This window comes from Nesoenas mayeri (genome assembly GCF_963082525.1).
Source record: "Nesoenas mayeri genome assembly, chromosome: 10".
NCBI classification, from domain to species: domain Eukaryota; kingdom Metazoa; phylum Chordata; class Aves; order Columbiformes; family Columbidae; genus Nesoenas; species Nesoenas mayeri.
In genome coordinates this window covers 19,870,563-19,894,994 of record NC_137560.1, presented here as the reverse complement: position 1 = coordinate 19,894,994, position 24,432 = coordinate 19,870,563, and the positions used below count along the sequence as shown (strand labels likewise).

The window sequence follows — 24,432 nt, the reverse complement described above, 5'->3', positions numbered from 1 at the left end:
GGCTCTGCCCCTCTGTGTGGGATGGTGTGGGCACAGCTGGGGCTGTACTGGGGACGGGGCTGGGGACAAGAACCGCAGCCACTGCGGCAGCTCCTTGGCCAGGGGCAGAGAGCGGCAGGAACAGACACCTCCACTCCTGCCAGCCTCACAGAGTCGCGGTGCTGGTGACACCGCTACAGCTGGCACTGGGGACCACGTCAGGCACTGGGGTGGTGGCAGGGGCTGCTGTCCCCAGCAGCACTGTGGGGATGGGGATGATGTCTCCTGTGTGTGCCATGGAAAGAAACAGGCACTGAGCCACCCTGGCAGCAGTTGTGGATTTAATGGGGTGGCAGAGGGGGAGCAGGTTGGGGTGGGAGGGTCCCCGTACGCACTAGGTGCTCGGGCAGCCCCAGGAGGCGCAGGGTGCGCAGGAAATGTGGGGGGAAGGGGGCACAGAGCAGGCCCCCCCGGGGCAGCATCAGCTGCCACAGGTGGAGGTGGAGCGGGAGGCGGCGGAGCTGCTGCGGGGAGAGCCCCAGCCGGGACAGCAGCTCCTCATCCAGCACCTGCAACAGGCGCGGGCAGCTCAGCAGGGTCCCTGGGGGCCATGCTGAGCCCCCCAGCGCCTCCCCCACCATGTACCTGTGTGTGGGTCGGGGTGGCCTCGGGGGGCAGGAGGAAGGGCACCCCCAGCACCCTGCCCACGCGGGACGAGTGCTCGTGGTCGCCCAGCGCCGGGCACAGCAGCAGCGTCAGGTGCACTGGGAGCTGCTCCGGGAAGGCTGCGGAGGCACGTGGGGGGTGGGACTGTGCCAGTGGTGGGGGACACAGTGGGGGTGTTGGGGGGTCACCCACCTGTCCTGGGCTGGAGCTGGAGCAGCGCACAGCCTCCCGCTGTGCCCAGCACGCGGTAGCGTGTCAGGGTGCTCTTCACCTCCTTCCTGGCCAGGCTGTAGCGCCCGGGGGACAGCACCGGCACCACCTGCGGTGACACAGCCCTCAGCACCCCCTCAGGGTGACCCCCTTGCAGCCCCAACCCCCTGGCACCCCCTTACCGCTGCGGTGTCACCCTGCTGCTGCCAGCGCAGCCCGGCGCGGATCTCACCCTCTGCTTCCGCTGGGACCCCCACGGTGACAGCGCTGCAAGGAGGGCGGGGGTGAGGAGGGGACAGACCCCCGTGCCGGCATGGGGGGTGCTGGGGACTCACCAGTACGTGGCGGGGAACTGGCCCCTCCGGCGGGCAGTGGTGAAGAACCGCTGGAGCTGCTCGGTGGCGCGGTGGCAGCCGGACAGGAGGACAAGGCCAGAGCACTCCCTGGGTGATGTGGCAGCTCTGAGCCCTGGGTGGGGGCTGACAGCTACTGAGACCCCCTCAGCGCCCCCAGCCGTACCTGGCGGGAGCTTTCACCACATGGAGCTCGGCGGGGAGGTCTAGGCGCCGCCGCAGCGCCGGCAGCAGTGCCGACAGGCTCAGTTCCCCGGGGTGGCCTGGGGAGTGGGAGGGTCAGCACCTGATGAGTCCCCCCAAACAGACTCCACACCCCCACCAAACCCGCCCCCGCAGCCGGACCCCCCCGCCCGCACTCACCCAGGACGGGCAGCCCGGGGGGTTTGCTCAGCGCCAGCAGGGCTCCTGGGGAAGGGACACCCGCTCAGGATGTGGCCGCCCCTGAGCCCCCTCCCCAGCAGCCCCTGCACCCCCCGGTACCTTCCCGGTGCACCACGGAGGCCTCCAGCAGCCCCAGCGCCTCCTCGGGGCCCAGCGGCCGCCCCGACCTGCGTGGGGTGGAGTGGGCAGGGCGCACGGGTGAGACCCACGCCCCTGCATGTCCCCATAGCCCCACACGCGTGCCCCCAAATCTGACGCCACGCCCACCGCCCTGCACGCCCACGCGCGCCCCTGCGCCCCCATCAGCCCCTCCGCGTTCACGCGCGTGCAGCCCCACACGTGTCCGCACTCCCACGCCCGCCCCATGACCCCTCTGCCCCCGCGCGCCCCCGCATACCGCCGTGCGCGCGAGCGCCCCCACGAGCACACGCTCTCCCCCCGCGTCCCCGCGCGCGCCGCCCCCACGCGAGCCCCCGCTAACCCCGCGGCGCGCGCCCCCTTCCCGGCGCGCGCCAGGACGCGCGCGGCGCTGCCGCCGCCTGCCATGCCGGGACTGCGGCTGCGCGGAGGCGGGGCTCAGGGGAGGGGCCCCCACCCTGCCGCTACCATAGAGATGAGCCTCCGGGCGCGCAGAGCGGCCGAGTATGCATTCAGAACGGGCGGCCGCGGCCATAGATAAGGCGGAAGTGCGGGCAGAGCGTCCCGTTGGCAGGTGGGCTGCGCCAAGGTGCGGCGGGGAAGGAGCCCCGGGGGGGGCGCCCGAGAGGTCGAGCGGGGGTAGGGCAGGCACGGGAAGGGGGTCCCGGGGCTGTCACGGGGGTCCGTCGCCGGGCAAGGGAGGCCTGGGGGGTGGTCCCCGGGGGGCTGGAGCCTGCGGGCGGGGGCCGGGGCTGCCCCGGGGCAGCGGGGACTCCCGGGCAGGGCCCCTCACGCCCGTGTCCGCAGGCAGCTCGTGCCGGCGCTATGGCCTCCCGCGGGGGTCCCCGCGCCGCCGGCACCGATGGCAGCGACTTCCAGCACCGGGAGCGCGTGGCCTCGCACTACCAGATGAGGTGAGTGTCCCGGGGCTGTTGGGCCCTCCTCGGGCTGCGCCCCCGCGGGCTCTGCCAGCCCTGTGCTCTCTTCCCAGCGTGGCGCTCAAGTCGGAGATCAAGAAGCTGATCTACACACACGTGGGCATCTGGCTGCTGCTGCTGGCCCAGATGTGCGTGGGGCACCTCAAGCTGCTGCCCCACGACCAGGTGGCCATGCCCTACCAGTGGGAGTACCCCTACCTCCTCAGCATCCTGCCCTCCCTTCTGGGCCTCCTCTCCTTCCCTCGCAACAACATCAGCTACCTGGTGCTCTCCATGATCAGCACCGGCCTCTTCTCCGTGGCTCCCCTCATTTACGGGGCCATGGAGATGTTCCCCATGGCGCAGCAGCTCTACCGGCATGGCAAAGCTTACCGCTTCATCTTCGGCTTCTCGGCCGTCTCTGTCATGTACCTGGTGGTGGTGGTGGCCGCCCAGGTGCACGGCTGGCAGCTCTACTACAGCAAGAAGCTGCTGGACTCCTGGTTCACCAGCACGCAGGAGAAGAAGAAGAAATAAGCAGGGAACGGGTGGGCTCTGTGAAGGGCTGGAGCTCCGCAGCCGGGCCCCGTGGGGCCGCGCTGGCGCAGCTCCAGTGGGTGGGGGTCCACGGGGACCAACGTCCGTGTCTGAGCCGTGCCACGGCTCTGTGCTCGCATGCCGGGGGTGCGGGGGACTCCTGGGCCGTGGGGAGTCCCTGCTGCCCACCCCCCCTTGCTCTGTGTGTCGCTCTAAGGAAATAAAGTTCCCTCCGCGCTCCCACGCGTGTCTGCGCCTTGGGAAGCGCCACCTGGCAACGGGAGGGGGGACGGCGGGGCCGCACGTGCCGGCGGAGGAATGCGGTGGGGCCGGCCCGGGGCGGGGCGGGGAGCGGCGGCTCGGCCATGGGGCGCCCGCTGCTGTTCGCCGCTGCTGCCGTGCTGCTGCTCCTGCTGCCCGGTACTGGGGCCGCCGTCACCCGCCTCCGGGTCTTCGCCAACTTCGTGAGCACCGGGGGGTGCGGTGTGGGGAGGCGGGGGCGGGCGGGCGGCGCCGCGCTCACCCCCGTGTCTTTGCTTGCAGGAGTGTCGGGCCATCGGTGAGTAGCGGCGGGGCCGGGTTGCGAGCGCGGGGCTCCCCCGCCCGGAACTCCCGGGTGCGGCGGGATGGAGGGGCTCTCCACAGCCCCCGGCTACCGAGTCCGGGAGGGTGGCGGGGACTCCCCCGTTCCCAGGGCTCCCGGGGCTGTCGGTGCCGGCGGCAGGCGAGACCCCGGCGCACGGCCGCCCCCTCTCTGCTCTCTTCACCCGCCAGCCGACCGCACGCTGAGCTCCCCGCGCTGCCGCCGCCCAGCCCGGCCCGGGCCCCCGCTGCAGCCGCCCGCCCTGGCGCTGAGCAGCGCCCGCCTGTGCCTGCCCGCGCAGCCCTGCCTGCCCTGCCTGCGCGTCCGCCTGGCGCTCCCCGCCGCAGGTACGGGCAGGGGCGGCGGGGCCGGGCACGCCACCCTGGGTGGAGGGGGGAAGGGAGAGGTTCGTCCTCCCACCCGCGTCAGGACCCCACGCTGGTTTCTTGCAGAGCTCGGTGATGTCCGTGGGCTGCAGCTCAACTTCCTGGAGCTGGGCTCCAACCGCGCCGGCTGGCTGCAGGTGTGGCAGCGGCGCAGGGCGCCAGGCAGCTCACCGGTGAGTTCAGGGAGGACCGTGGGGATGGACGATGGAGCCTTGGGGGGCCCGCTGACCCCCAGCTCTCCCTGTAGTGGCAGGTGCAGTTCGACTGCTTCCCGGTGGAGAGCGGACGGCAGGTCCTCGTCTCCCTCCGCACCATCCCTGACCGAGGCTTGGCCATCAGCCGTAGCCATCTGGTTGCTGCCGAGCCACCTGGTGAGGCTGGGAGGGACCCGGGGGGTGTCCCGGGTGGGACACCAGTGCTGGCTGACCCCTACCTGTTCCACAGGGCCAGTCTTCTCCCACGCTTGGGTCCCCGAGGCACGGGCCATCGAGGTGTGGGTGCCCGAGGGTCCTGCTCTGATGGTGCGGCTGTGCCACCAGTTGGCCTTGGAATGTGAGGAGCTGTCCTGGCCCTTTCACCAGCAGGTAACAGCTCCAGCCCCTCAAGCCACCCCCATCCCAGGCTGGGTGCAGCTGTGTTCCTGCCAGCTGATGCTGCCTCTGTGCCCACAGGTGCTGGTGCTGGGAGGCAGCCATGTCTCGCTGCCATACGAGTTCCTGGTGCCCTGCCTGTGCATCGAGGTGTGTTGCCTTCCCTTGCGGCCACCAGGTCCCACTCACTGCCTGGTTTTGCCTGTGCAGCAAGGGTGGGCAGGAGGAGCTGGGGGCACATCCTGCCCTGACCACCCTGCTCTGCTCCCCCAGGCCTCCTACCCCCACCATGACAGCCCACGCAGCAAGCACTGCCCCTTCCATGATCAGCCAGCTGCCTGTGAGTGCCCATGGGGAGAGGAGCCAGGTCCCGGGGCCCCCCTGGCTGTCCCCCCAGCCTGCTGATGCCATGTCCTGCAGATGGCCCTGAGCTGTGGTCCTCGGTGCGCTTCCATGACTACAGCTCAAGCAGCAAGGACCAGATGGCGATGGTGCTGAGCGCCAGCTGCCCTCTGCACCCTCGGGCCACTCTGTGCTGGAGAGAAGTGGCAGCTGAGACTGCACCTTGCCATGATGTCCCCAACTCCACAGCCAGCGAGGAGGAGCAGGTGAAGGGTCGTGGTCTCGGGGTGCCACAGGGCATCAGCTTGGAGGGGCTGTTCCCCTGGTTGGGGCACCTGCCAGGCCCCAGGGTGCCCTAAGGGTGGCGGTCGGTTGCTGGGCTGCCTGTGGGCTGTGTGAATCAGGGACAGTGACATCTTCTTTGCCCATACCAGGCATACACGCTGGACAAGGTGGATGTGCACCCCCAGCTCTGCTTTCGGGTAAGCCCCCATGGACGGGTGGGCACTGCCTGGGAAGGGGCTAGGGGGGCAGCGGAGGGCTCACCCAGCTCCTCTGCTGATCCCCACTCCCTTCAGTTCTCCTTTGGGAACAGCAGCCATGTGGAGTGTCCCCACCGGCCAGGTGAGTCTGCGGGTGGGGGGACACCCTTGGGTTGAGCACAGCCTTGCCCTGAGGTCCCTCGCACCCTTCATCCCCTTGGGCATCCCGTGATCCCCCCACTCTCCGGTGGCTGCAGAGACCGCCTGGAACGTCTCGGTGAGCGCCCAGGGGCTGCAGCTGCACCTGCGCCTCACGTCCCGCATCCCCGCGGCTTTCAGCGCAGCCCTCTGCCAGCCCCGGGGCGGGCAGTGCGAGCCCGAGGCTCCCCTCTACACCGTCACACAGGTGGGTGGCACGGGGCTGCGGGGACACGGCAGAGGACTAAGCCATGCTGATCCAGCCTGCCCTTGTGCTTTGCAGCCGGAGGGCTCTGTCCCAGGGGAGCTGGCGCTGCTGCTGCCGGTGCAGGTCCTGGGCAGCTGCGTGCTGGTAAGGTGACCCCCACACAGGCACCTGCGCTGGCTGGGGGGACCCCAACCTGTCTCCCCCTCACCCAGTCCCTTCCCCAGGTGTGGCGCTCGGACGTGCGCTTTGCTCAGAAGCAGCTGCTCTGTCCTGACAGTGAGTAAGGGTTCCAGGGTGGTCTGTGAGGGGCGGTGGGGGTGGGTGGGTGCCCCCATGTCAGCACCTCTCTCCCAGTATCTCGCAGGCACTTTGGGCTACTGGGGCTGGTGCTGGCACTGGGACTGGTGGTGACCATGCTGCTCCTCAACTGCCGCAGCGCCTGGAGGCCAACCACTGGTGAGGGGCACCCGGGGGGCTGTGGTTTGGGGGGGGCAGTCGCCATGGGGCTGGGGTGCTGGGGGATGCTGGTTCCCTGGGATGCAGAGGGTCCTGGGGCAGTATGGTGGGTGCTTGGATGCCTGTGGGGGGTGCCAGGATGTCCCCAGGGGATGCCAGGGGGACTCAAGGCAGGGCTGTCACTACTGTCCTCTCTGTCTGCAGGTGCCCCAGGTGGGCGCCCCGTGCTGCTGCTGTATTCGCCAGACTCAGAGGAGCACCTGGGGCTGGTGTGTGCCCTGGCCGAGCGGCTGCGCGCGGGGCTGGGCTGTGATGTGCGCCTGGACCTGTGGGAAGCGGGTGGCGTGGGGCGGGTGGGCGCCCTGCCCTGGCTCTACGCCCAGCGGGGCCGCGTGGGCCGCCAGCGCGGCACCGTCCTCCTCCTCTGGAGCCGTGGCAGCACCCGGCTCTTCCGCCGATGGAGAGTGGGGGCCGCCAGCGGGACCCCTGAGGACGCCCATGACATCTTTGGGGCAGCCATGGCCTGCCTGCATGGGGAGCTGGGGACGGCAGGCCGTGGTGGCGGCTGGGTGCTGGCCTACTTCAGCCAGCTCTGCAGCCCCCGTGATGTCCCCCAGCCCCTCCGGCCCCTGCCCACCTACCGCCTGCCCCGGCAGCTGCCCGGGCTGCTGGGCGCCCTGCGGGGCAGCCCCCCGGCCTCCCGCCGCTGCTGCCGGGGCCGGGCAGGGGGGCTCCTGCACCGGCTGCTGGAGGTGGGGGCTGGCGAGGGGAGCCCCCCACCCCAGCCCCCCGAGGCGGCCACCGGCACCTGAGTGCCTGCGCTGGGGCTGAGCTGGGCAGTGCTGCGGGGCCGGCGGGGCTGGGCACAGCCCGCTGCCGAGGGCAGAGGCCCCGTCGTGTAGATGCAGGACTTGGCCGAGCGTGCCGGCTGCGGCGGCAGGAGGTGTGCCCGTGGGTGCCCTGGGCAGGGCTATGGGTGCTGTGGGGCCCCAGCAGGGCTGGCCCCAGCCGGGGTTGTGCTGCATGGGCCAGGGCGAGCGTCCAGCCGGCCCCTGGGTCCGGGAGCGGAGGTGCTGCCCTGGGTCCGGGAGCGGAAGTGCTGCCCTGGCTCTGGGCAGCTTTGTTTCCACACAGGCACCTGCTCCACAGGAGAGCTGGGACCCCAGGGAAGCCTCTTTGTGGGGGTACTGGAAGAAGCCGGGCAGTGGGGGAGCTTCCTGCCCTGCCAGGACATGGGGGGCAGGGGGTTCCAGGTGCTGGGCACAGCGTGGCTGCTCCTTGCTCCCATGCTGCCAGCAGTACCTTGTCTGGGGTGGAAGCAATAAAGTCACCATTTCACCCTGCCCTGCCGTCCATCTAGTGTGCTGGGGCTCATCGGGTGCCCCACGGGGGGGTAGGTGGCTGCCCAGTGCCCACAGGGGACCCGCAGCCCTCCCCGCCACAGCCTCACGCCGCGTCACGCAGCCACTGCCAGCTCCCCGGGGCCGAGCTGGGCACTGTGCCCACGCCCTGGGGCAGCGCCGGGACACAAGTCCAGGCCATGGGGCCACTCTGGCACCATGGGGCCCCGAGCCCTCCTGGTGGTGTCGGTGCACAGAGCCTGGCCGTGGGTCGGTGTGGGAACGGGAACAAGGAGGCCCCACCCCGGGGCGGTCGTCAGCACCGCGTTAGGACCCGGGTGTCCGGGATCGGAGCAGGAAGCGGGAGCCGGCGGTGGCGGTGGGGCCCGTGGGAGTGGGAGAGGGGCTGTCAGGAGTGGGCAGCGTGGGGCCGGGGCACCCTACGGCCCCGGCCCCGCCATGCATGTCCTGGGGCAGCTGCTGCTGCTGCTGCTGGGGACAGTAGGTGGGCACGGGGCCCCCCACGACACCCTGAGCTGCTCCCAGGTGGGTCAGCGTCACTGGCACGTGGGTCAGTGGGCACCCCGGCACTGCCACTCACCTCACCCCCGCCTCCCCCCAGGGCCTCGCCTGCCGCCTCCTGGGTAAGTGCCATCGCCACGGCCCCCAGCCCAACTGGGGACCCGGGACCCCATACCCACGGCCGCCCTCTGTCCCCCCCAGACACCGACATGCTGTGCGGGATGGAGCCGCGGGGGCCTGGCCATGGGCTGGCCCTGGCTCGGCTGCGGCTGGAGCCGGCACTGCGTTGCACTGGGCCCGCAGCCTGCTCGCCCTGCCTAGAGGTGCGCCTGCGCCTGGCCCTGCCGCCCCGCACCAGCACCAGCCAGCCCCGGCGCCCTGAGCCCCTGGGTGCCGCGGGGCCAGAGGACAGCGATGAGGCAGGACAGTGGTCGCTGGTGGATGGGACCACCTCGTCCCAGCAGAACGTCACTGGGCTGCTGGTGCTCTCTGGGCACGCATACGCCTCCTCCCGCTGCGTGGCCATGGAGGTCTGGGCGCCTCTGGCACGCGCGGTGCCCGGCCAACCCCTGGTACGTAGGGGGTGCCAGGGATGGGTGTCCCAGGCACAGGGGATCTTGGCGAGGTGGATGCTGGTACTAGCACATCTCCATGGCACGGTGGTCCTGTTCCCCGTGCCCTGGGGAGGTGGGTGCCAGCAGAGCCGGTGCTTTGCCGCAGTGTGGTGGTGGTGGTTTTCCTGCCCAGGGCTGGGTGACCTTCCGGTGCTTTGAGGCGCCGCCGGGCTCTGAGCTCCGTGTCATGGCGTACACCAGCTCGCACAGACGCCGGAGGCTGAGCCAGCAGCAGCGGGTGCCAGGTGAGCCCCCGGCATGCCCTGCTGCAGCGTCCTCTGTCTCCCCACCCACTGACCCCCTGTCCCTGCAGACTGCTCATGGCCCGCGGCACAGGCTGCTGTCCCCCAGTGCCAAGGTAAGTGCTGGCGTCCTCTGGCCATGGCAGTGCTGGGATCCCCCTACCTTGGCACGTGTTCCCTGGGGAGCTCTGGGTGGTGGGTGCTGGGGGTGAGGGTGACCCCCAGGGTACCATGCCCTGTGCTGTGGTGTCGGGCGGGTGGTGCTGGATGCTGTGTGTCTTGAGCCGCCCCGGCGCAGTGCCCAGGCTGCAGGTCTCCCCGGGGACAAAGGAGGTGGTCGTGGAGGTGCAGGGAGCTGCAGCGGGCCAAAGCTACACCCTGCGGCTCTACCGCAACCAGAGCCATGGTGCCGGTGCGTCAGGGCGTGCAGTGACCACGGTGAGTACAAACACCTTCCCCGCTCCCCACCCTGACCAGGCTCTGGCTGTTGCCCCCTGCAATCCCTGGGGAGCCACGTCTGTGTCACAGGCAGGGAGAGGGTCCCCCAGGGCTGGGTGATCCTGCTGGGGGGCAATTTGCCACAGGGTGACCATGTCTGGTTCCTGTGGCAGAGTGGCCCCATGAACTACAGCCTGCCAGCCGATGAGGTGCTGCCTTGCCTCTGCATGCAGGTGGGTGCCCGCTGGGCACCAGGGGGGTGGCAGGGATGCCACCAAAGCAGGGGGCTCTGGGTACCACACAGCCCCCTCTGGCATCCCAAGGAGCCAGCTGGGTCACAGTCACAGCCTGAGTACCCCAAATCCTTTTCCTCTGTCTCTCATCCCCCAAGGTCTGGCCGGAGACCCAGGACCCACCACGGACCACACTCTGCCCTTTCTCCCATGGTATCTGTGCCTTGAGGCTGGGGCGTGGGGGGGCCGGGATGCAGGGGGATCTTAGGGGACACTGTAGGAGGTGACACCTCTCTTCCTGTGTTGCCACAGATGCCGAGGCCTGGGAGCGGCTGTGGGCACGCAGCCGGCTGGTCCTGCATGCCAGCGGACAGGCACTGACCTGCTCCCTCTCGGCCCCCTGCGACCTCCCGGCCGAGCTGGTGCCGTGCTGGCAGCCGGTGCCCACCGGGCCCTGCCAAGCCCTGCCCGGCCTGCGGCAGCCCGCGGTGGGGCAGGTGAGGGAGGCTCTGTGAGGCATTGGGGAACTGGGGGGCTGTGGGTGACACTGACAGAGCGTCTGTCCTGCCCACAGGGACCCCAGGAGTTTGGGGGGCTGCGGCTGCACCCCAACCTCTGCGTGCAGGTAGGAGACCTCCCTGCCCCGCGGCTGCCCCACAGGCAGCCCTAGTCATTGCTAACTCACTCTCTGGGGCAGGTATGGAGTAGTGGGCAGGTTCGGCTGATCCAGTGCCTGCGGGACAGTGAGTATTACTGGGAATGGAAGTGTGGGGGCAACCTGCGGTTCCAGCTGGGTGTTTGGCACCCCTTGTGCTCCTTTTGTCACCTCCCTGAGCCCTCTGACACTTTCCCAGGAGCGCTGCCTGGCCACACCGATGACGTCCTGCTGCTGGAGCACATAGGGAATGCCTCACTGTGCACCCTGGAACGGGGCACCTGCACCCCCCTCGCCAGCTTCACCAGCACGGTAAGGCACAGGGACCCCCATGTCCTGGCAGTGGTGGCACCAATGGCACAGCTGGCTCACCTCCTGCCGCCTTTGCAGGGCGGCGGGCACCCCGGGCTGCTGGAGCAGGAGCTGCGGCGGGACGTGGCGACGGGGCAGTGCAGGCAGGTCAGTGCGGGCAGCTGGTGGGCAGCAGGCAGGGACCGGGCAGGGTGTGACCTGTCCCCATCCTCATCCCCACAGGTCTGGCACCCTGAGAATGGCACTGGGGTCATGCTCTGGGCCTGTCCCCTGCATAAATGTGAGTATCCTGGCTGCACGGGGGGAGCGATGTGGGTCTGGGGAAGGACACCCACCCTCAGTGGGTGCCAGGGACCCCTGGTGGGCACTGACCCCTGCCCTGCAGACCTGCATGCCCACTGGGTGCTGGCGTGGATGGGAGTGCTGCTGGGAGCTGCCTGCATCCTGTTCCTGCTCCTCCTGAAGAAGGAGGACCTGAAAGGTTAGCATTGCCTGCCCTGGGGTCTGTGCCTGACCCAGGACAGCCCCAGGACCCCATCTCACCCTCTCTCTTCCCTGCAGACTGGCTGAGGTCCTTGCGGGCTGACTATGGCTCTGAGGGTGAGCGTGGGGCAAGCCTGGGGTTGTAGGTGGGGGGCAGGGATGTCAATTCCTTCCCACTGAGGGGGGTGCCCCATCAGGGGTCTCCCAGCTTGCTTCCCACTGTGTCTGCCCCACAGAGTGGGTAGGGATGTAGGGGGACAGAGGGTGGGAACCCTATATGGGGGGGTCCCAACCTGGTCCCTGCCCTGACTTAGGGGTGGGTAAGGGGACCCAGGGACTGAGCAGAGGCTGGGTGTCCCATTGGTGATAGTCTCAGCCCACCTCCCACTGTGGCTGTCCCTTAGCTTGAGTACAGGGGGTGCCGCAGTGCTTGGGGGACAGACACAGGGGATGGAACCCACCATCATGAGTGGTGCCAGCCTGCCTCCCGCCCCATAGGCTGGGTACGGGGTGCCAGGGGGCTTTTGGGCACTAACGATTCCCCTCAGGCCCCCTGCGAGGTCGGCGGGTGCTGCTGGTGCACGCAGCGGAGCCAGTGGCAGAGCGGGCGGCGTGTGCCTTGATGGCAGCTCTGCGCCCACTGGGGCTGGCGGTGGTGGCAGCACCGGGAGGCGGCAGTGGGGTCGCAGCATGGGGGCCACTGCCCTGGCTGCATGCCCAGCACCGCCGGGCACTGCGTGATGGCGACACTGTCATCCTCCTTCTCTCCCCGGCGGCTGCGGCTGCTGCGTGCCGCTGGGACACAGGGACCAGGGCCATGCCGGGAGCAGGGCATGGCTCTGGCCCTGATGCCGTCCCCACCACGGCGCCCTGCGAGGTGTTCGCAGCGGCTCTGTCCTGTGCTGTGCCGGCACTGGTGGCAGGCAACGGGCGCTATGTGGTGGCGCGGTTAGAGGCCCTGGTGCCGGCGGTGCCACCGGTGCTGCAGGCAGCCCCTGCCTTTGCACTGCCCAGCAAGACGGGAGGTTTCCTGCGGGCACTGGCGGGACCAGGTCGGTGGCAGGGCTGGTGGCCGGAGCCGTATGTGGCTGCAGTGGCTGAGGAGCTTCAGCGCGCGTTGGGCGAATAAAGCAGTGACAGTGCCTTTGCCAAACCTGAATCCAGCCCCTGTGGTGTGGAGGGAGAATGGGGAGTGGGGTGGACTGAGAGGTGATGGGGAGGTAAGGGGCAGCTTTGGGAGCAGGAGGGGGGTCTGGGGTGATTAAGGGATGGATGGGAAGTGGGCTGGTTTGGTTGAAGGGTGGATGGGGAACCGGAGCAGTTCAGGTGGGGTGATGGAGAACTGGACCAGCTCATGGGGGATAAGGGGGAACTGGGCCAGTCTGGGGCTATGAGAAGGGAACAGACCAGTTTGGGGGAGATGAGGAAGAACTGGGGCAGTTTGGCTGGAGAGGGGAAGGTGACCTGGACTGGTTTGGCTGGGGGGTGGTTGATGTGGAGCAACCCAGTCGGGCCGGGGGTCGAGGGCCTCGCCCGGGCCAGGCGGGAGCGCGGCCGGTGCGTTCCGAGGAGCCTCTGCCGCTCCGTGCGCGGTCACCGAGCACGGCCCATCCGCGCTGCCCCCCGACTCCGGGTACCCGTGGCCGCAGCCCCTTTAAGCCTGGAGGAGGCGGGGCCCGGCAGGCGACGCGGATTGGCTGGGAGCGGGGAGGCGGTGGCAGCGGGAGCGCGGCCATTGGCGGGGGCGGCGGGCGCTGAGTCAGCGGGCGGAGCCCACGTGTTGCGGGCGGGGCGGAGGATGCGGCCGCGGCGGCGCCCGGGGGCAGCGCTGCTGCCGCTGCCAGCCCGGCGGGGGGGCCCCGGGCTGGGGGGGGCCCTGCTGGGGGCCGCCCTCCTCGGGGGGGTCCTGCTGGCGGCCGCCCGTGCTCACCCGGAGCGGGAAGCGGATGGGGCCGAGCCCTGCCGAGCCTGCCGCGGCCTCGCCGACAGCTTCAGCAGGGTGCGGGCCGGGGGGGACACCGGCGGTGATGGGGACCGTGGCGTGGGATGTGAGGCCTGGGGGGAACACGGGACCTGTGGCCTGAGCGGGATGTGGAGGGCATGAGTGGAGCCTGAGGGCTGTGGGGTGACACTGCAGGGAGAGACGGGGGGGGGCAGTGACGTGGGCGGCTCAGGGGTGACAGGCGTGGGGGGCACACGGGTGACTAACGTGGGGGCATAGCTTGCGGTGGGGGGATGGCCCAGCACACGGTGATGCAGTCTGGGAGTGACAGGGACCAAGGGCATCTGGGTGGGGGTGATGTGGCTGGGGGGCGCAGGGGGAGCACAGATTGGAGAGGCAAGGAAGTGACAGGGCCTGGGTGGCCTGGGAGGACATTGGTGGGGTGGGGGGTAATCCCCACAGCATCCCCCACAGCATCCCCAGGGAGTGGAGAGGGTCCTGGGGGACACAGCCGCTGGCCTCTGGGGAGGGGAGAGGACAGCAAATCCCTGGAGCGACTTGTTCCTGAGAGGAGAGGGTGGTACAGTTGAGGGTGACCCTGTGGGTGGGTATTGGGGGTCCCATGCTGCGCTGCCCCCACCCCTGTGTGCCCAGGGCCTGGAGCGGACGGAGCATGAGGGCTTTGGCGGGGGCAACACAGCCTGGGAGGAGGAGAAGTTGGCCAAGTACCAGCACAGGTGGGTGTCCCGCAGCTGGGGGGCTCGGGGGGATCCAGCTGCCCCAGGGGGACGTGTCCCCACACTGACCCCCTGTCCCTGCAGCGAGACGCGTCTGCTGGAGGTGCTGGAGAGCGTCTGCGCCCCCTCAGACTTCACCTGCCACCAGCTGTTGGAGCGGAGCGAGGAGCACGTGGAGCGGTGGTGGTTCCACGAGTGAGTCTGGGGACAGGGACATGGTGGGGTGGACAGGGGGATGGCAAGGAGCTGAGCACCATGACCCCCCCTCCCCAGGCAGCACCAGCACTCCGACTTCTTCCAATGGCTGTGTATGGACACGTTGGCGCTCTGCTGCCCACCTGGCACCTATGGCCCCGACTGCCGGCGTGAGTAGCTGTGGCATGATTGGTGAGCTGATGGGGTGCTGGTGGGGTGCCCAGGCTGGACGGACCCCCTGCCATGCCGCCCCCCGCCCAGGCTGCCAGCCAGCTGCTCTCTCCCCGTGCAGCCTGTGCGGGGGGGCCCCAGCAGCCCTGCAGCGGCAATGGGCGATGCGATGGTGACGGCACGCGCCGTGGCACCGGCCTGTGCGTCTGCAGCCCGGGCTACGGAGGCCCCTTCTGTGCCGAGTGCGGTGATGGCTACTACGAGGCCTCGCGAAACAAGAGCCACCTGATATGTGCTGGTACGTCAGGGGGTCTGGCTCGATGGGGAGTGGGGCTGGGGGCTGCCCTGCCGCTGGGTGCAGGCAGCTCCCCCTGCCTGCGCCCACCCCGCTCTCCCCTGCCCGCAGAGTGCTACCGGGCGTGCGGGCGCTGCACGGGGCCGGAGGATTCCAGCTGCCTTCGCTGCAAGAGGGGCTGGGTGCTGCACGAGCACCGCTGCATCGGTGAGGACTGCGGTGGGACCCAGGGGGGCAGCGGGCAAACTCGGGGCTGCTGGGGGGGCTGCGTCCCAGGTACTGGGGCTCAGCAGGACTGTGTGTCCCCCCTGTTCCCCAGACATCGATGAGTGTGGCACGGAGATGGCGCACTGCCGAGCCAACCAGTTCTGCGTCAACACGGAGGGCTCCTACGAGTGCCGAGGTCAGGCGGGAGCAGGGGGAGGGTTCCGCGCAGGTGGCTCCTCCCTGCTTGGGGCTGTCTCCCGCAGCCCAGGGTGTCTGTGGCTGGGCTGGGAGGGGGCTCTGGCAGTGACACCAGCTCCTCTCCCCACGGCAGACTGCTCCACAGCCTGCATCGGTTGCATGGGTGCGGGGCCGGCTCGCTGCAAGAAATGCAACAAGGGCTACTGGCGGGATGGAGCCAAGTGCCTGGGTAAGTGCCTCTGCAGGTGGGGGCGCTCTGACCCCTGCCCAAACCCTGCCTGAGCCCTGCCTCCCCCAGCAGACGTGGACGAATGCGCCAACGCCGAGGAGCCGGTGTGCACAGGGGCACAAGAGGTGTGCGAGAACACGGAGGGCAGCTACCGCTGCGTCTGCGCCCGCGGCCACGTCCGGCGCGATGGGCAGTGCGTGGAGGACAAGCCCCCAGGTATGACGGGACGTGATGGGGTGGGGATGGGCTGTGGGGATGGGGCTTGAGGGGGCAGTGGGGGACTTTGCTTACCCCACTGTGCCCTCCCCTATGAGCGCCGTCCTTGCAGATGCCCCGGAGAAGGGCTTCTTTGACGACGTGACGGAGGACGAGGTGGTGGTGCTGCAGCAGATGTTCTTTGGTGTGATGATCTGCGCCCTTGCCACGCTGGCTGCCAAGGGCGACATGGTCTTCACTGCCATCTTCATCGGTGCCGTGGCTGCCATGGCTGGCTACTGGCTCTCCGACCGCAGTGACCGCGTCCTCGATGGCTTCATGAAGGGCAGATAGTGCTGGGGCTCCTGGGCGCGGGTCGGGAGACAGGTTCAGCCTGGGGTCTGAGGTACCCCCCCAGCAGGTGCTGGCTGCTGAGGCCGGATCCTGTGTGCGGTGCTGTGCCCTGCATGCGTCCCCCAGCCCCTTTGGCGCAGGGTGTCACCTCCCTCCTGCAGAACGAGCCATGGGGGGTGCCTGGTCCCCGGGGGCTCCTGCGCAGCCCCTCCCGCCAGCACAGTGATGCTGAGCAGTGCAGCACTGCCGGGGGGCACAGCATGCTGCCACCAGCCCCGCTGCTCGGGAGGGGAGGTCCCACACCGTGGCGGGTGGGAGGGCATGGGGGCAGGTCGGGGGTGCTCTGGCACCACCGGGTGCTGAGTCGGTGATGCTGGCAGAGCTTGGCCCTGCAGCCAGACCTGCTGTCCCCCCGTGAGACTGTTCTCTGTGGGGCATTGTGGGGCTGGGATCCCCTCTGCCCTGAGCTGTGGGGCTGGGAGAGTTGCCCCCCCAACCCCTCCTCCCTGCACCCCTGGGCAGAGCCCATCTCTCCCCTCCCAACCTGGGGGGACCAGGGAGGGGCTCCTGCGGGGAAGGACATCCCAAGGATGGGGGGCCCTTCCAGATGCATGAGTGTGGCTGTTGCATTTGTCTGTGGTTTGTCTGTCGGGGTGTGCCCATCTGTCCGTGTGTCCATATCTCAGGAAATAAAGCTCTGCACACCCAGCCGGGCTGCTCAGGGCAGGGGGGCTGGGGGAGCCGCTGCCCATCGCTGCCTCCGTGCGCCAATGGGGCCACCTCCTCCCAACATAAACTTTATTTCTCTGGTTTGGCACAAACGGAGCTGGCCCAGCCCAGCTCGCCCCTCCTGCCCGGCCCCACGGGGGTGCGGGTTCAGGCCTCCAGACCTCCACACGGGGCTCATCCCCCTGCGCCCTCCAGTCTCTGCCCAGCCCCGCGTCTCCCCAGCTCAGAGCTCGATGGTGTCGCTGGAGAGGCTGCGGGCGTCCACTGCCTTGCTGAGGGCTGGGAAGCTGCGGGGCCCATCGCGCTCCCAGCCGGGGGGCACAGCGGGCACCAGGAGGGGGGCCCGGCTGGGCGCCTCGTCCAGGGGCAGGCTGTCGGGGGAGGACAGCCCGTGGCGCCAGGGGTTCCAGCTGATCTTCAGCGAGCTGCTGTCCAACGAGCTGGCTGAGGCGGTGACGGTGACGGTGACAGTGCTGAGCGGCTGTCGGGGGCCAGGCAGCTCCGTCAGCGAGCTGCAGCGTGCCATGTGTCCCAGGCCGGGGGTCTCGGCGGGGGTCGGGGAGTGCAGTGAGGTGCCGGAGCCGCGGCGGGGCCGGCTGAAGAGGCTGTCGTGCAGGAGGTGCCGGCGGCAGAGCGCCTGGTCGATGCTGCGGCGCAGGTCGATGGGGGACGGCGGGCGGAAGGCCAGCTCCCCCAGCGAGGGGGACGAGCCCTGCTCGAAGGCGGCGCAGGAGCGGGCGGCCACCAAGTTGGGGCACTTGGGGCTGAGCCCCGGCACCCCGGCAGTGCCGGCGGCGGCCGCCCAGGCCTCGTTGCTGTCCTTGAGTGCCCGCAGGGGCAGCTGCTCCGCCGGGTTGCGAATGAGGCTTTTCGAGATGTCGCCGGTTGGCGCCCGCTCCAGGCCGGTGCTGCCGGTGCTGCCGGCCCAGTCGTAGCAGTTGTTGGGGTACTCGGGTGCCTCAGCTTTGCGGCTGGCACAGAAGTACCGCAACGCCTTGGCCCAGCAGGAGTGGCCGGCCGGGCTGCGCCGGCGGCACCGGCAGCACAGCGGCTCGGCGGCAGCCAGCAGCAGTGCCAGGGCCATGCCCAGCTCACCCACCCGCAGCCAGAGCTGTGCCGCCCAGCCAGGCCGGGAGAAGTGCTGAGGGGAGGCCAGGACCCCCCGCAGCCACAGGGCGCTGTAGAGCTGCAGCCCGCAGACCGGCAGCCCCACCGCCGCGGCCACCAGCAGCGCCCAGGCCCCCCGCCGTGGCCATGGCCCCCCACCACCCCCAGACCCTTCCTGGGGCACTCGCAGCACCCGCCAGCACCCCCAGAGCCCCCCCAGCAGCAGCAGGACCCCCGCCCCACAGCCCAGCGCCTGCAGCCCCAGCGCGGCAGCGGGGCCCAGCCGGGGCGGGAGCAGGTCGGCCGCCCCCAGCACCCCGCTCTGCAGGGCAGCAGCAGCCCCCAGTGCCGGCAGCCCCCGCAGCTGGGCCGGCAGCAGCCGGAGCTGGGCCAGGCGCTGGAGCCGCTGGAGCAGGAGGGCAAAGGTGCTGAGCAGCAGGGGAAAGGGGGCTGTGCTGAGCAGCAGCAGGGCCCGGGGGGGCAGGCGGCCCCGCGCCCCGTAGGGGTCCAGCAGCAGGAAGGTGGCCCGCAGCAGGCAGGCGGCCAGCAGCACCCCATGGGCTCCTAAAACATGGGGTAAATAAGGTGGGCGCAGGGTGGCCGCCCCCACCAGCCCAGCCAGGCAGCCCAGTGCCAGCAGCAGGAAGATGGCAGCCACCCCGTAGACATGGGCCTCCCAGGAGAAGCCGAGTTGGTGCCGCAGCTCGGCCCAGTGCAGCCCGGTCCTGTTGGTCCCCGGTGCCTGGGGGGGTCGGCTGGGCTGTGGCTGCAGCGTGGATGGATGCCGGGGTGCTGGCTGTGGCGTCAGCCCTCCCTGCCGCCACGTGGCCGAGGGGGCTGCAGTGCCGCGGGTGGGGGGCTGCGTCCCCAGGGGGTCTGTGGGCAGGAAGGAGTTGGGCGGTCAGTGGGACCCCGTGCATGCAGCTCAGTGACACCCACTCCCCCACCTGCACCCCATGACCGGGACGCATCAGCCGTGGCGCCCCGGCACCGCGGGGTGTGGCTGCCCTGTGCCCACCAGCACCTCCTGAGGGTCTCTGGCAGAACCGGGTGCATGGGGGTGGTATGGACCCGGGCATGTCGCTGCCCCCCGACCGGGGCAGATGCCACCCGCCGGGCACTTAGCACTAATCTTAGGAGTAGATTAGGGCCGTCGCCAGGCGCAATCCTGATTGAAGGTGTCACTGCGTCCTGGCTGGGCAGCCCAAGATAGCTGCTGTCCTCCCCACCAGCCCTGACGCTCCAGGGATGGGCTCCCATGGCATCCCCAGTGGTGACCGACCGCAGGGGCTTGGCCACAGCCCTGCATCACCTGAGCGTCTGGTCCCGGGTGTCCCTGTGGCAGACTGTGCCGTTGGCTGTGGAGTGGCTTTGGTGGCGTTGGGGGTGCTCACAGCGCCCACGGCACCCCGGACCCGCTGCGGGGAGCCGACGTCCTCCTCGGGCAGCAGCCCTGCGGGAGAGGGCAGAGCCAGACGCTGGCACCCACAGGGGCTCAGTACCCTCTGAGGGGGTTCCCCATGCCGTGCCAGCTCCTACCTGTGCTGGGAGTGCTGGGGGGGGCTGTGCTGGAGGCAGGTGGCTGCACGGGGCTGGTGCTGAGGGCAGCTCTTCGGGTGGGCTGGGGTCCTTGCTGCCCGGTCAGCCCGGGGTCTGTGCGAGGGGCCGTGTCCCCGGGGCTGGCGGTGGCGCGGCTGAGCGGGGCCCTGCGGGTGCTGCGCTGGTGGGTCTGGAGCACTCGGGTCCAGGGCTCGGACAGCCCCCAGGATGGGGCTGAGGGGAGCAGCTGTGGGACGGAGCTGGGCAGAGCTGGGAAGGGGCTGAGGGGCCCTCCCAGAGCCCCCTGTCTGCCCACTGGCTCCATGGAGCCAGGGCTGGCGTGGGGACCCTGGGCTGGTCCCATGCGTGTGGGGTGGGGGACGGGGACAGTGCCCAGCAGGGCCAGCTGGCTGCTAGCTGGAGTGAGCGCCGTGCCCTGAGCGAGGCCTGGGGCTGCTGTGGGTCCCCATGCCACCGGCTGTCCCCCTGCAAGGGCATCTGCTGTCCCCGTCCCTGTTCCCACTGCCGACGTGGGGGTCAGGGCGATGGTAGACACGGTTGGCCGAGGGCCGGGGGTGCTGGCTGGCCCGGCAGCGCTCTGCCCGGCTGGGGACGGACCCTGCCCTGCCCAGGGTGGCCCCGAGGAGCCCAGACCCTTATGCGTGGGCACCTTGGGGCCCAGTGTCCCCAGCACAGAGCCGTGGGGCAGCCAGGTCCCCCCTTTGTGGCTGTCCTGGCCTTCAGCCTCGTGTCCTCGCCAGGCGACAAGCGGCTCCTCTGCCATGGCCATGGCTGTGCTGCTGTCTTGCCAAGCCCCGGTGCCAGCACCTGCCACGGTGGTTTCCATCTCCAGGGGTGCTGCGATGGCATCCCCTGCCTGCAGCGGTGGGGCCCAGCGCACGGGGGTGCCACCCCCCCAGTGCTTGCTCCCAGGGTCCCCGGCACCACTTGGCTCTCCCGACGCCTCCCAGGTGGGGACCAGGCCTGGCCAGGGCTGTCCCCAGGCAGGGCTATGCAGAGGGTCTCTACCCCGCTGCAGGGTCCCACCTGGGGACAGCTGTGCCAACAGCGTCCCCCGAGCCACAGCAGCGACGCCGGCAGCCAGGAGCAGCACCCAGGTGACGAGCCGTGCCACAGCCATGGTGAGTACCCAGCTGGCCCTGCGGGAATGGGGGGATTCGGTGAGCGGGGACCTGTGGTGGCTGCCCGGGGGGATCACAGTACTGGCTGTGGGGCTGCTGTGCCCACGGCAACCCACTGCCCAGGGAGGGAGCCAGCGGCTGGGCTGACGCTGCCCAGGCTGGCCCTGGACCATGTTCCCAGCTGTCCCTGTCCCCGCAGGTTCCTGGCTGTCCCTATTTCTGCTATCCCCATCCCCGGTGTCCCTGCTGTGAGTGGGCCCATTCCCAACCTTCCCCATCCCAGTCCCCGCGGTGCTGGTGGCCCTCGGTGCTCCGTGATCCCTAACGCCAGCATCCCGATGTCTCCCTCCCCGCGGTGTCTCTCCTCCCCGGTGTCGCTGCCGGTGGCCCCGCGCCGGTGGCCCCGCTCCGACGCGCACCGTTCACCTTGGCGCATCCCCGGCTGCCTCCCCGGGGATGCCCGGGCCGGCGCATCCCGCCGCGCACGCGACTCAGCCCCGCCGGGCCGGGAACGGCGCCGGGACCGCCCGGCAGCGGCGACTCCGCGGTGCGGGAGCCGGCGGGGCTGCGCCGCGGGCCGGGCAGCGGCCGGTGCGGGAGCGGAGCGGGGCCGGTGCGGCCGCCGCATCCCGGGGAACCCGCCTGCAGCGCGCCGGGCCGGCCCCGCCGCTCAGGGCTCGGTCCCCGGTGCCCGGGCCGCGGGGCGGCCAAGCTCCCTCCCGCCGCCCGCCGCAGCCCCGGTGCCGGCCGCAGCCCCCCCTGACCTGCCGGTGCCGGTGCCGGTGCCGGTGCGGGCCGGGCTCTGCGGCGCAGCGAGCGGCGGCGGCGGCAGCCGGTCACGCGCCGCCCCGAGCCGCGGGCACCCGCGCGGGAACCCGCCCGCACCGGGAGGGGGGCGCGGGGCGCCCGGGCATGGCGGGAACGGCAGCGGGGGCAGCGCCGGGGGCAGCACCGGGGGCAGCGCGGTCCCTTGAGTGGGACCCCGTGGGGCTCAGCTGCCGTGGGCTCACCTGGGGCGGGACCCCCGTGGGGCGAAACCCCTGTGGGGCGAGACCCACAGGGCAGGACAGGGCAGGACAACGGGGGGATGCTGCCTGTCGGGCAGGCGGGACAGGCGGGACCCCCGGGGAGAGGGCAGCCCCCAATGCAGGGCTGTTGCCAAGGCCGGTCACACGGCAGCCATGGGGTAGGTGGGGGGGCTGCTGACACCCCCCTACCCCAGCAGGGTCATTGGGAAGGTCTGTGAGCATCCCTGGCACCCTCCTGCCCCCTGCCTGCCCCACACACACCCTGTAAAAGGGGCACGCAGCACCCTGGCAGCCGCTGGGCTATGGGGTCCTGCCAAAATGCAGGTAATTAGCTAATCAGCTAATTGTCCATCTGGAAAGCTGCCTGCCCTGCGAGGGCTTGGGCTGGCACAGCCACAACACCACAAAGTCACAACGGCTCAGGGCTCTGCCCCACACAGTGACGCATCCCAGCTCCCACGGGCAGCTCCTGAGCCACCGCAGCCCTGGCAAACCTGTCACCTCCATCACCCTCCTTCTGCCCAGGCCAGGGGGACACGTGGCACCTCAGGCCCCTATGGCAGCGCCATGCTGGCAGCACTGCGGTGTCCCCCTGCTGCTCCGTGCCACCTCTCCATCCCTGGGGCATCATGCCTGGGCTGGGCTCTCCATGGGCGCGTGGGGCATTCCTGGGCCCACTGTCCACCCCGCCCTGTTACTGGGCTGAGCACAGACAGTGGGACCAGGGGGGCTGAGCACTGGGGCTGGGGAATTTGGGCAATGCTGGCCCCCACGAAGCAGGCAGGGCAGGCAGCTAATCTGGGGATTAGCGCTGGGGAGGCCACATGAGGGGCGAGCCAGGCAGTGGCAGAGCCCCGGGGGGCAGCCGGTGAGCCTGCACTGTGCCGGGCACCACCAGCACCTGGCATCACCACAGCCGGCTGGTCTCATCCTGTGGCTGGGGCAGCTGTGGTGCTGAGCACGTGGTGGGGCTGTGGGGAGGGAGCCGGCTGTGCCCCACACACCGCCCCACACCCCACAGCCATTGGGGTGCATCGAGCACAAGGCAGGGGCGCAGCAGCCACCTCCACAGCACCGATGCCATCAGCGGTTTCCTCCTCTGCCAAGTGACTCACTGGCAGATGAAAAGATGACAGTCCCGCTCAGCTGCCTGCGCAGCCGGGGATGCGGGGCGGAGGATGCGGCCGCACTCTCACACCTCCCGTGCCTGCCTGGGTTTCACCAGCTCTCCCTGCTCTTGCCCACATGCCTTCCTCTTCTCTCAGGCTCTCCCCAAGGAAACAGGATGAAACCCCAGTTTAGGAGAACTCTGTCCTGATTAAGTGCCCACAGACGGGCTGGAGCCCAGCTTGGCGTTTTCATGACCACTGTGATCTTTGCAGTGCTGCCCCACGCCCTCCGCAGTCCCCCTTGGCTGCACTGCTGGGGTGACCACCCCCAGCATCTTCCCTGGGGGACCTTTGGTGAAGGGTGGGACGAGACCCCGCAGCTACAGGCACCGGCAGCGCCACATCCCCGGGGCAGAGCTGGCAGCATGCACATGCTTCCATTTTTGTCCAGAAAGGAGTCGCCATCGTCACAGCCATAGTGGGACAATTATACTTGTTGGCAGCAAAAACCCCAGAGGAGACCCCGACAGGGAAGAGGTGTAGGGCCAGGCCATGGGGCCAGGGTGACAGCCGGGGTTCCCCCTGCTTCCCCGGGGAGGTGTCTGGCATGGGGGGAAGCACCGCTGGCTGCCCTTGCACCTCCTTTCTCCAGGGATTTGGTTTTGTGCCAGTGTGTGTGCTGGTGGGGGCCGCGGGGGTCCCTGGGGCAGCCCTGTGCTGCACCCTCTGGCGTGGTTGCTCCATCCTGGGATGTCAGGCAGCCAGGGCTTGCACAGACACCTCTAGAGGTCCCTCCAAGCTCAGCCATGCGCTGCCGAGCCGGCGGCACAGCCAGGGTGAGCGGCCAGGCTGGGGGCAGTGAGGGCTGTGAGTGTCCCCACCGAGCCCAAAATGCGGGGGTGGCGAGCCCCATGGAGCGGGCTGTGCCCAGCAGATGGTTCTGGGGTTGCTGGGGATGCTGGTACAGGAGGGGAACGAACGGCTGCTGCTGCCGACAGCCGGCCCCTCCGCTGAGCGGGGGGTCTGAGACTCTGGGGGGTCCCCACACCCATCCCCACCGCCTTCTCCTTCCTGATTAATGTTAGACTGGAAGGGCGGAGGTTTCCTTCTTTAAACATCAGAGAGGAGCTGAAAAAAACTAATCCTCCCAGTTGCACAATCCAGGGAGTTGAACAGCTAAAGAGCAGCCGCCTGCTCACCCGCTGCAACAGGATCTCGCCTCTCCCAAAAAAACAGTACAACGACATTGGACTTTGCTGAAAACACAATGAGTTTATTAAAGCCAGGAAAAAGGGATCCCAGTCTTCCCCCTTGGGTGGACAATGCTGGACTGGTTGGATTGTTGGCAATCAACTTGCTTTGTCAACACTGAAATGCTTCTTTTGCCAGTAACAGATGAAAAATGAAACGTGATGCAAATAGGTGAAGCAGTGGGAGCTGCCAGCACAGCTGGGTACCCCAAAATGAATGGCTCTGTGGTACCACGGCTGCTCAGCGACCTCGCTGCTGTATCCGCCAGGCTGGGTGAGCAGCCTGATCCTTCCGGGCTTGGAAATTTTGGAGTGACTCCCCAGTAGAGAGGTGCAGGTTTCAAAAGGACGAGAACTATCTCTCAGTGACTTCACCTGCTGAATGTGACCATCATGTATTTTGGCTTCTGTTTGAGAATCACTGCCCTTGAAAACTGTATGTTGGAGAATTCTCTTGATTTGTTAAGAGATACATGAGACAAATAGGAGAAAAACAAAATAATTTTCTGAAACCAGAGAACCTGAGATGCTGGGTTATAGCTTTCCTTAGCTAAACCTCTCCCTGTCCAAAGCTCACAAACAACTCCTGAGACACATCTGAACCATATTGAAATCAGCTACAACAACACTCCCACTGCCTAGGGAGCCAAAAACCTGAACTTTTAGACATAAAAACCAACATAGAGACTACGGCTGAGAAACAGAGTAAAGCCTCTGGCCACAGAGATATTGTTACA

At 69.2% G+C, this 24,432-nt stretch overlaps 6 protein-coding genes across 8 annotated transcripts; 4 read left to right on the top strand and 2 right to left on the bottom strand.

Annotated features, from left to right (window-relative positions):
* Positions 1 to 320: 320 nt before the first annotated feature.
* Positions 321 to 2,177, bottom strand: RPUSD3 (RNA pseudouridine synthase D3; the record flags this gene model as incomplete). The annotated part of the gene is made up of 9 exons (XM_080350310.1): positions 2,074 to 2,177; positions 1,692 to 1,759; positions 1,572 to 1,616; positions 1,375 to 1,471; positions 1,191 to 1,298; positions 1,038 to 1,122; positions 838 to 964; positions 625 to 764; positions 321 to 548 (listed from the first exon to the last, which is right to left on the bottom strand). The coding sequence occupies exons 1-9, from the start codon at positions 2,136 to 2,138 to the stop codon at positions 321 to 323; spliced, it is 963 nt and encodes a 320-aa protein (XP_080206436.1). The 5' UTR covers positions 2,139 to 2,177.
* A 24-nt stretch (positions 2,178 to 2,201) lies between these two features.
* Positions 2,202 to 3,423, top strand: JAGN1 (jagunal homolog 1). 3 transcript variants are annotated; one of them, XM_080350313.1, is made up of 3 exons: positions 2,202 to 2,319; positions 2,538 to 2,644; positions 2,722 to 3,423. In XM_080350313.1, the coding sequence occupies exons 2-3, from the start codon at positions 2,556 to 2,558 to the stop codon at positions 3,182 to 3,184; spliced, it is 552 nt and encodes a 183-aa protein (XP_080206439.1). In that variant the 5' UTR covers positions 2,202 to 2,319; positions 2,538 to 2,555; the 3' UTR covers positions 3,185 to 3,423. The 3 variants fall into 3 exon arrangements, with proteins under 3 accessions (XP_080206439.1, XP_080206440.1, XP_080206438.1); XM_080350314.1 differs by having other exon boundaries at positions 2,204 to 2,304; positions 2,542 to 2,644; XM_080350312.1 differs by having other exon boundaries at positions 2,228 to 2,304.
* Positions 3,424 to 3,549: 126 nt separating this feature from the next.
* On the top strand, positions 3,550 to 7,260 carry IL17RE (interleukin 17 receptor E; the record flags this gene model as incomplete). Its single annotated transcript, XM_080350183.1, has 15 exons — positions 3,550 to 3,743; positions 3,879 to 4,114; positions 4,220 to 4,326; positions 4,401 to 4,524; positions 4,598 to 4,737; positions 4,825 to 4,893; positions 5,017 to 5,083; positions 5,164 to 5,351; positions 5,520 to 5,567; positions 5,664 to 5,709; positions 5,825 to 5,973; positions 6,049 to 6,117; positions 6,198 to 6,249; positions 6,328 to 6,450; positions 6,634 to 7,260. The coding sequence occupies 15 exons, from the start codon at positions 3,550 to 3,552 to the stop codon at positions 7,239 to 7,241; spliced, it is 2,220 nt and encodes a 739-aa protein (XP_080206309.1). The 3' UTR covers positions 7,242 to 7,260.
* A 728-nt stretch (positions 7,261 to 7,988) lies between these two features.
* Positions 7,989 to 12,397, top strand: IL17RC (interleukin 17 receptor C; the record flags this gene model as incomplete). Its single annotated transcript, XM_080350596.1, is given in 18 exon segments — positions 7,989 to 8,035; positions 8,127 to 8,163; positions 8,165 to 8,177; positions 8,209 to 8,315; positions 8,392 to 8,413; positions 8,493 to 8,863; positions 9,039 to 9,150; positions 9,219 to 9,263; positions 9,446 to 9,585; positions 9,759 to 9,818; positions 9,977 to 10,031; positions 10,131 to 10,315; positions 10,393 to 10,443; positions 10,516 to 10,932; positions 11,008 to 11,065; positions 11,171 to 11,266; positions 11,347 to 11,385; positions 11,817 to 12,397. Coding segments are annotated over 18 exon segments (2,436 nt in total).
* A 363-nt stretch (positions 12,398 to 12,760) lies between these two features.
* CRELD1 (cysteine rich with EGF like domains 1) lies at positions 12,761 to 15,791 on the top strand (the record flags this gene model as incomplete). The annotated part of the gene is made up of 10 exons (XM_080350595.1): positions 12,761 to 13,267; positions 13,685 to 13,947; positions 14,032 to 14,142; positions 14,221 to 14,312; positions 14,435 to 14,611; positions 14,720 to 14,815; positions 14,928 to 15,011; positions 15,147 to 15,242; positions 15,315 to 15,458; positions 15,571 to 15,791. 10 exons carry the CDS (start codon positions 12,761 to 12,763, stop codon positions 15,789 to 15,791), a joined length of 1,791 nt encoding a protein of 596 aa, XP_080206721.1.
* Positions 15,792 to 16,743: 952 nt separating this feature from the next.
* PRRT3 (proline rich transmembrane protein 3) lies at positions 16,744 to 20,307 on the bottom strand (the record flags this gene model as incomplete). The annotated part of the gene is made up of 3 exons (XM_080350262.1): positions 16,744 to 18,503; positions 18,940 to 19,080; positions 19,167 to 20,307. The coding sequence occupies 3 exons, from the start codon at positions 20,305 to 20,307 to the stop codon at positions 16,744 to 16,746; spliced, it is 3,042 nt and encodes a 1,013-aa protein (XP_080206388.1).
* Positions 20,308 to 24,432: the final 4,125 nt, after the last annotated feature.

Bases quoted from the DNA above. Each gene is read 5' to 3' on its own strand.
- JAGN1 (XM_080350313.1), top strand. From the start codon at position 2,556: ATGGCCTCCCGCGGGGGTCCCCGCGCCGCCGGCACCGATGGCAGCGAC. The intron at 2,645-2,721 runs GTGAGTGTCCCG...CTCTCTTCCCAG, and splicing joins GCCTCGCACTACCAGATGAG to CGTGGCGCTCAAGTCGGAGA.